This window comes from Ictalurus furcatus, chromosome 14 (genome assembly GCF_023375685.1).
Source record: "Ictalurus furcatus strain D&B chromosome 14, Billie_1.0, whole genome shotgun sequence".
NCBI classification, from domain to species: domain Eukaryota; kingdom Metazoa; phylum Chordata; class Actinopteri; order Siluriformes; family Ictaluridae; genus Ictalurus; species Ictalurus furcatus.
The window spans coordinates 11,732,216-11,740,993 of NC_071268.1; the positions used below are offsets into that span (position 1 = coordinate 11,732,216).

At 43.9% G+C, this 8,778-nt stretch overlaps 1 protein-coding gene across 4 annotated transcripts in view; it reads left to right on the top strand.

Moving 5' to 3' along the window:
* Positions 1-1,165: 1,165 nt before the first annotated feature.
* The window catches only part of zgc:152774 (uncharacterized protein LOC553526 homolog), a 26,320-nt gene continuing 18,707 nt past the window's right edge, over positions 1,166-8,778 (top strand). The window contains exons 1-3 of one of the 4 annotated variants that reach the window (XM_053641074.1): positions 1,168-1,453; positions 1,549-1,621; positions 5,070-5,202. In XM_053641074.1, coding sequence (XP_053497049.1) covers positions 1,415-1,453; positions 1,549-1,621; positions 5,070-5,202 — 245 coding nt within the window. In that variant the 5' untranslated portion in view covers positions 1,168-1,414. Of the gene's footprint in view, positions 1,622-5,069; positions 5,203-8,778 lie in introns of all 4 variants that reach the window. The other 3 variants (XM_053641076.1, XM_053641075.1, XM_053641073.1) reach the window with 3 other exon arrangements.

Below are 8,778 nucleotides of genomic sequence, written 5' to 3' on the forward strand. Positions count from 1 at the left end.
AGAACAGAAATATAGAGGCCAAGGCACAAGATGCAAACCATTCATCAGCAGTAAGAATCAGAAAGCGAGATTGTAATTTGCAAAGAAATATACAGATAAGCCACAAATGTTCTACAACCAAGATGAACCTCTACCAAAGTGACAGACAGGCCAAAGTGTAGAGAAAGAAAGCATCTGCTCATGACCCAGAACATACAAGCTCATCGGTCAAGTACGGTGGAGGTAGCTTCCCGGCTTGGGCTTGCATGACTGCTTCTGGAACAGACTCCATCCATCTTCTATCGCTTACTCCTTTTCAGGGTCACGGGGAACCTGGAGCCTATCCCAGGGAGCATCGGGCACAAGGCGGGGTACAGCCTGGACAGGGGGAACAGACTCACTAATCTTTATTGACGATGTAACTCACGATGGTAGCATCAGAATGAATTCAGAAGTCTTCAAAAACAATCTGTCTTCCAACTGACAGAGTTGGAAGGCATCCAAATTAACTGGGAGGAACTTTATTATGCAGCAACAGCAAAACAATGATCCAAAAAGCCCTGACAACACAACAACTAACTTTAGACATGAACCCTGAAGGAAGAACACTGACAACAACCGAACGAAGCTGTGGTACAGTGTTATTTAGGCCAGGGGTTCCGAACTTTTCCAGGGGAAGGCCCCCCAAATGGAATAAACATTTGACTGAGGCCCCCCTTTTGCAAGTTGTCTTTAAAACACATTAAAAATACAGACTTCTGAATATATCCCCCCTTTTTTATTATTATTATTAATTATTACCTCTTTCATCTTTACATTACATGAGGAATTGATTATGTGTGTGTGTGGTTGTCTGAGAGTGAGAATCATGTATTTATTTATTTTTCACACCAAATTGTTGAGGACCCCCCGGGCGCCCCCTGGCGGCCCCAAAGGGGGCCCCAACTTTGAAAACCACTGATTTAGGCTACTTTAAGACTATCTGTTCCAATACTTTTGCTCAGCTAAAAATTGGGTTCCCTGCCACCAAATGTGTCATGTTCTAAGCTGTTTAACACATCTAGCTGTACATATCAGGAAATGAAGGTTGAAATTCTGGTCTATCATCTCATATCTCAAACAAAAGAACTGACCTTGCTGTTCCAATACTTTCGTAGGGGACTGTAAGCTAACTCGGCTAAAAGAAACTGAAACACCGCCTTCCAGGTGAGGTAAGCAGCTCTAGGAGATAATGTTGGTGTCCAATCTGGCAACCCTGCACAAGTTGCACTCCACCAGCGCGCAGACAGCACGGCGCACTTTTCCGCCGCAGCAGTGTCACAGAAGTGAAAGAGGAAGGAAGAGTGCGTGCTCTGTAGAAGGAGGAAGATTGCGAGTTTTGTAATACAAGCTTTTTTATTTTTATATTTTATTTTGTTTGGCTGGACTGGAAGAAATGGCGAGGCTGAGCGAGCACGGGATCCGTCTCAGCTCTGTGCGTATTCTTAATGCACGTCTGTAGTCTTGCGAATGCATATTACAGTGTGCTGTGTTACACGTTTTTCTTGTTCGTGTTTTGTGTGCTTGCAGATGAGCCCATCGTACCTGGACAGCAACTCCACCAGTCACACGTGGCCGTTCAGTGCCGTCGCAGAGTTAATAGGTAAGTCGTCATGATGTTTCTTTTTTCCCTCATAAACTTAAATGTGAACTTTTCTTGCGAGAGTGATGTTTGAGTTCAGATCGACACTCGCATGAAGGAGGGGTATTTTCCTGCACTCTCATAACTGCAGTACAGTACTACTCGATATACTGTCTAGTGCATCATCAGGGGGAATGATGGAGACCTGCTAGCCTGGTGGTGTTGTCTGGTGTGCGGTTTGGGACAGAACCTGGCATCCGCGCGGCGGAAACTGAGCACCTGTTACACATCCGGTCGGTCGATGACCTGCATGTTTTAAACACAACCAAACACAGCAGCCCTTCTGCTTTTAAAACCATAAAGCAACAGTGAACTCGCACTAATTGTAAAGTAATAAGAGAGTCTCTCTCTCTCTCTCTCTCTCTCTCTCTCTCCTCTTTTCTATCTTTTAAATTTTATATATTTCTTGTGCCAGGGTTTGCAAGGGCTTAAGCATGACTGCATATTTTAGTACGTATAAATAAGCCAGTATTATTTGACATCTTCGTGGGAGTTTCATCCGAGTTCTCTGGTTTCCACCCACTGTCCCAAAACATACACGTAGCCACGTCGATTGGGTTTGTGTGTGTGAATTTTTCAACCCTCAGTTGACACCACATATAATCCTAGATATATGGATATATGCGGGGGTTTCCTCCGGGTACTCCGGTTTCCTCCCCGGAGGAAACCGTATGTGATTGCGCCCTGCGATGGATTGGCACCCTGTCCAGGGTGTACCCCGCCTTGTGCCCGATGCTCCCTGGGATAGGCTCCAGGTTTCCCCGTGACCCTGCAAAAGGATAAAGCGGTATAGAAGATGGATGGATGGATATTATATTTTCCCTTAGCCTCCTTTTTCTCATCATTTTTTTTTGTTTTGCTCTATTCCTGACATTTTGCCTTTTCCCCTGTTTATCCTTTTCCATCATTTTCTTTGTACACTATTTTGCCCTATATCTTTCTCACCACCTGTCCTTTTCTCGGTTTATAATTTTCTCAGCTTGCTTAAATTTAAGGTTTCTCTTCTCTAACACATATATCCCTTTCTTATCCTTGCATCTCCTATTGTAGAATTGGGCAATCTGATGTTATAACGTCGATATTGTGATAATGCCACTTTTCCGAGATATCGCAGGTATCGTCAGACATTTTAGAACTTTGTTTGGACACAGCTGATTATGTGTTAAAATTTTGTGCTGAATCTTTAAAGCTACTGGATGTCAGGTTTTGGAATGTCACCCACTCTGGTAGAAAAATGCAATTGCATTTTTTTTTTTTTTAAATACAGAAAAATACAGGGAAACTCATCAATACTAATTCTGTTAGTCACTAGCCGGTTATCATAAGTTTTCTAGCCAAAAAAACAAAACAAACAAAATTAATTCTCAACTGCATTACCATGCTAATTCCACAAGGAAAGTAAATCGTCTGACTACCATCTTTTGTTGACTAGTTTCCCACCAAATTAGAGAACAAATAAATGCCTTACCTATACCTTACCTAGAAAAACCCAATCAGTTTTACTCACGCTCTCTGACTGTCTGTTTCTCCTGTGTGGCTGCCGGCTAAGGTTAGAGTGAGATGAAACATAGTTGTCACAATTAGACCTGCATGCTTACAGTTTAAACAACAGCTAATGTCAAAAGCACATCCTTACAAGAGGTGTGCATCAGTACCCATGGGGCCCAGCAATAACGTTGCAGGAACAGACCGTGACATGAAGGCCACGTCCATTAACATGGGACGATGCTGGACAGGGCTACACTCATTTATCTTCAGTAAATGCTTTATGCAGTTTAGGGTCTCTGTGGTTTAACTCACTAATAACCAAATAACCAAACCAAATGAATTCTTGAACGTGTGTGTGGGAGCAGGCAGAACTGGTAAGAATTCCTTCAGGAGCAGGTGAGTGTGTGATGAAAAACACACTCCTTATCTTCTGTAAAGATGATCTTGGTAATCCATCCATCCATCCATCTTCTATACCACTTATCCTCTTCAGGGTCATGGGGAAACCTGGAGCCTATCCCAGGGAGCATCGGCCACAAGGCACCCTGCCAGTCCATCGCAGGGCACAATCACATACACATTCACACACTACGGACACTTTAGACATGCCAATCAGCCTACCATGCATGTCTTTGGACTGGGGGAAGAAACCCCCGCAGCACAGGGAGAACATGCAAACTCCGCACACAAGGGCCACGTGGGAATCGAACCCCCGACCCTGGAGGTATGAGGCAAACCATTAAGCCACCGTGCGCGATCTTGGTAATACAGCTGTTATTTTAGTAATCCATGCCAAGCAAGAGCAACCAGATTCTTAGATCTGCTGATGTAGATTCATGATTTTACAACATTTTCCATCACATACACATTCACATACCCATTCATATACTACGGACACTTCAGACATGCCAATCAGCCTACCATGCATGTCTTTGGACTGGGGGAGGAAACCGGAGTACCCTGAGGAAACCCCTGCAGAAACGGGGAGAACATGCAAACTCCGCCCACACGTCTCCGGCAGGACTCAAACCCTGGACCCTGGAGGTGTGAGATGAACATGCTAACAACTACTCCACCATGCGCTGTTATTTTAGTAATCCATGCCAAGCAAGAGCAGCCATATTCTCAGATCTGCTGATGAAGGTTCATGATTTTACAACATTTTCTAACAATATAAACAACAAAAAAATATAAACGGTCCTGTAACGACTGGACTATTTTTAGTAACGGTCTTAGTAGATATAAGCAAGCTTAACTAATAGCATTTTTTTGGTAGCCTGAACATTGCAGTGGTTCTTGAGATTCAGTGAAATTATTTTAAATCTTCATTAGTTAACAGGTTGCTGTTGTCCATTAGCATAATGGAGACAACAAACGCACAAAAAAAAAACATAGCACATAGGCCTACACGTGACCCAGTGGAGAAGCCTGATACAGAATACTGTAACAAACAGAAGAATTCATGAGAGTTATTTTTGTTACAATACTGTATATGCTTGTAAAAAAAAAAAAAAAAAAAGGGTATTCGAATTTTCAACCAACAGCACAAGGTAGATGCCATTGGACACGTGGACCTGTTTGAGTGATTCATTACTGAAAAGCAGGTCAGCAGGACAACAGAAAAATAGCCTTTTGGTTAACTGTTTATTATAGATTTGTTTCAGTTGGAACATTTAAACTCATTGCCATATGACTCACAGACTGTGCAAATAAACCTCCTGTGACTCACAGTTATTTATTTCTACTTATGTATTTCAGAGTGATATGTGTGGCCCACTAGTTTAGACACGTTTATTTACTCTGATCTTGTAGCATACATCTGTGTGTTTGACATGAGAAATCGTCTGATGGGTTACATAATTTATCGATAAGTGTTTGTAATAAGAGTCGGCCACTAACTTGCTGTCTCTCTGTGTGGTAGATAACGCGTCTGATCCCGGGGTCACAGCCAAGCAGATCTGGATTGATGCGGTCACTGTAAAAGAGGAGTTGTGTCTTAGCTTTATCGATAATGGCAGTGGGATGACACCAAGTAAACTGCACAAGATGCTCAGGTGAGTCAGGAATAGACTTTAAACACATCCCAAAACTCTTTCTTTAAATACTGGTGAGAGGAATATATTCATATCATTTGACATTCCATTTGACCAAAGAATATGTAGTCCAAATTGGTCCTGTAGAAGTAGCAGAATTCCTAGTTTCCTAATATCAGACTAATATCCTTGATAAGCATGATAAATGCTTTATTTCTTATCAATTATATATCCATATTTGTTACATGCTGTATCCATCAGTTCTGTTATCAACCTTTATTATTAATTTGTGACGTAAAAATAATAAATAGCAGAATATGTCCATGGTGAACTGAGAAGATGTACTTTTTTAATTGGAGTGTACTTTTTAATGAAAATTTCTCATGTTTAAGCTAACTGACAACAAACAGTAGAAGAACAGATAAACATGATGGAGCAAATACTGCTAAAAAATACAAGTCATGAAGAGTTGAAGAAGGCTAACTTGCAATAAAATAATAAGAATGATACTAAACATCCAGTGGCAAGGGACATAAGCCATTAATCATTAGTCATTAATCAGAGGAAAGGTGCTGATTGTAATGTAATGGAGGCACAGACAGAAGCAGATGCAGGTATGGCAGTTTAATAAAAGAACAATTCCAAAGGATCAGGAAGAAATCACTAAAAATAGACAGGCAGAGGTCAGGCGATCAGGCAAGCAGTCCAAACAAGGCAAGGCAGAGAGACGAGGTCGTAATATGAGAACAAAGTCAAAAACCAGAATAAACAAACATGGTATCGAGGCTTGGTAATGGCAGAGACAAGATGCAACTGAGCGTATACTTCGCAACTCTTAAAAGGAGTAGAGCGAGTGTGTGTATGTTATTGGGATCAGGTGTCTCTAATTCGAACTCCACGGACGGTGAACGTGTCATTGTGTGTATTTGGGAAGTGTCATTGTCGTCTGCCATGTTTGTAGTTTGTGGTGCATTGGAGTTGCTGGTTTGCGGTGGAAAGGGAGTTGCGTCAGGTGGCAAGTCCATGGCTAAGGGACTGGGGTTTACTGGTTTAAGTCGGGAAACATGGAAAGAGGGTGTGATGCGGCAGTGACGTGGTAATTCCAACTTGTATGTGACCTCGTTGATCTGTTTAATTCAAGAGGTTTGATCTTGAATGGCTCGATGTATCGTGAACTGAGATTCTTACAGGAATGTGGTTGTCTGAGGTCCTTAGTTGAGAGCCAGACTCTGTCACCTGGCTGGTAACGTGTATGCTCGCTGCGATGATGTTCAGCTTTCTGCTTGTAGATACTGCTTGTGTTAAGCGTTGCTGAGTGGTTTCCCAGATCTGCTCGCGCCACTGGAACTAGTGGTCGACTGCTGGGGAATCTGTGGTGTTGGCGTTCCACGGGAACAGAGATGGCTCGTAGCCAAAGACACACTGGAACGGGGTGAGTTGTGTAGCTGAGTGATGTATGGAGTTCTGGGCGTATTCGGCTCAGGGGATGAATCTGGACCAGTCCTCTGCGTTAGCTGCACAGAATGTTTGGAGGAACCGCCCGATCTCTTGCTTCGCACATTCTACTTGGCCGTTGGCTTGTGGATGGTACCCTGAGGTTAGATTGTTCAAGGAACCTTGGACTGGGCACAGGTGGAACATGACGAGACCACTCTAAGCACATCCCTCAGCATGTTGGCCACCAGTATGTCTAACGTATTAGATGGTAGGTGCACTGTGTACCTGGGTAGCCTGTGATGACCGGCATGTGGGCCCATGAGATGAGTTCCAGCCGGTGCTCTTTAGGCACATATTATTTACTAGGGGGAGATGCAGCTTGGGATTCTGGCCAGGGTCTGATCTAACTCCCAATCGATGGAGCTGAAGATACATGTGGCTGGAATAATAAACTCATGGGGCTTTCTTGTACCTCTGGGCCATGTACCTGGGAGAGTGCATCAGCTTTAGTATTCTTAGATCCTGGTCGATAGGATAGCGTGAACTGGAAACGAGAGAAGAACAAAGACCAGCGGGCTTGAAGAGGTGTCAAACGTTTAGCAGTGCGGAGATATTTGAGGTTTTTATGGACTGTGAAGATGATGAAGGGGTGCATGGTCCCCTCTAACCAGTGTCACCATTCCTCCAGGGCTAATTTTACAACCAAGAGTTCTCTGTTCCCCACATCATAGTTCCTTTTCTGCTGCGGACAACTTCTTGGAGAAGAAGGCAACTGGGTGAAGCTTGGGTTTGTCCCCGAACCTCTGAGACAGCACACCGCCGACTCCAGTCACTGAAGCATCTACCTCCACAATGAAGGGTTTAGTAGGATCTGGGTGCTTGTGAAGGGGAGGTGTGGTGAACGCCTGTTTTAGTCGGTCAAATGTCGTTTCGGCGGCTGGGTTCCACGGCAGATGCTTAGGTTTTCCTTTCAGCAGGGACGTCAAGGGGTGTGCTGAATCCTCTTATGAAACGCCTGTAGAAGTTGGCAAAACCCAGGAATCATTACAACTCTTTGACTGTGTGAGGAATGGGCCAATCCACCACCGCTTTCATCTTGTCTTGGTCCATGGCAACTCCCCCAGGGCTAATGATGTAGCCCAGAAACGATATGGTGTGTTGGTGGAATTCACATTTCTCTGCTTTGACATAGAGTTGATGCTGGAGAAGCTTCTTTAACACCTGGTGTATGTGGAGGATGTGTTCTTCAAGAGAACTGGAATATACTAATATGTTGTCGATATATGTGATGACACTCCTCCCCAACATGTCCGTCAGGACGTCATTGATTAGGCACTGGAACACCGAGGGGGCGCTAGAGAGCCCATACAGCATGAATAAGTACTCATAGTGGCCTGAAGTGGTACTGAAGGCTGTTTTCCACTCATCCCTCTCTTGGATGTGGATCTAGCTTAGTGAACCCTTTAGCTGTTCTGAGTTGTTCCAGGGCTGCAGGAACCAATGGTAAGGCATAACGGTACTTAACTGAAACCTGGTTGAGACTTCGCTAATCTATGCCTCCACCCCCCTTTTTCTCCACGAAGAAGACAACGTGCTGAAACAGGAGATGTGGAGTGTCTGATGCATCCCTGTTGGAGTGCCTCCTGAATGTATTCCTCCGTGGCTCTCTGCTCATCCAAAGACAGCAGATACACCCTCCCCCACGGTGGACTGCTTCCAGGAAGTAGCGTGATGGCACAGTAATAGGAGTGGTATGATGGTAGTCTGCTTGCTCTCTCCACACTGAACACGTCTTGGAGATCCTGGTACTCAGATGGAATGTGAACCGGTGTCGGTTGGTCTGGACTTTCGCTGGTGGTAGTAGCTAGAGGGATGATGGCACCTTGGAAACACTGCTCTTGACAATTTGGAGACCAGCGTGTGCGTTGTCTGTCAGTCCAGGAGATCGTAGGGTTGTGTTGGTCCAGCCAGGGACCTCTCCGAACTGGAGAGAGAGAGGCTCTGTGCAATACGAGATCAATCCTCCCCTGATTGGCACTCCACAGAACACCAACCCAGCATTTATATAATGTTATTATTAAAAAAAAAACAATAACACTTGAATAAAATACAAACTATATGTTGTAGATAAAGTGATCACAATTTATTTGGTCATAATTA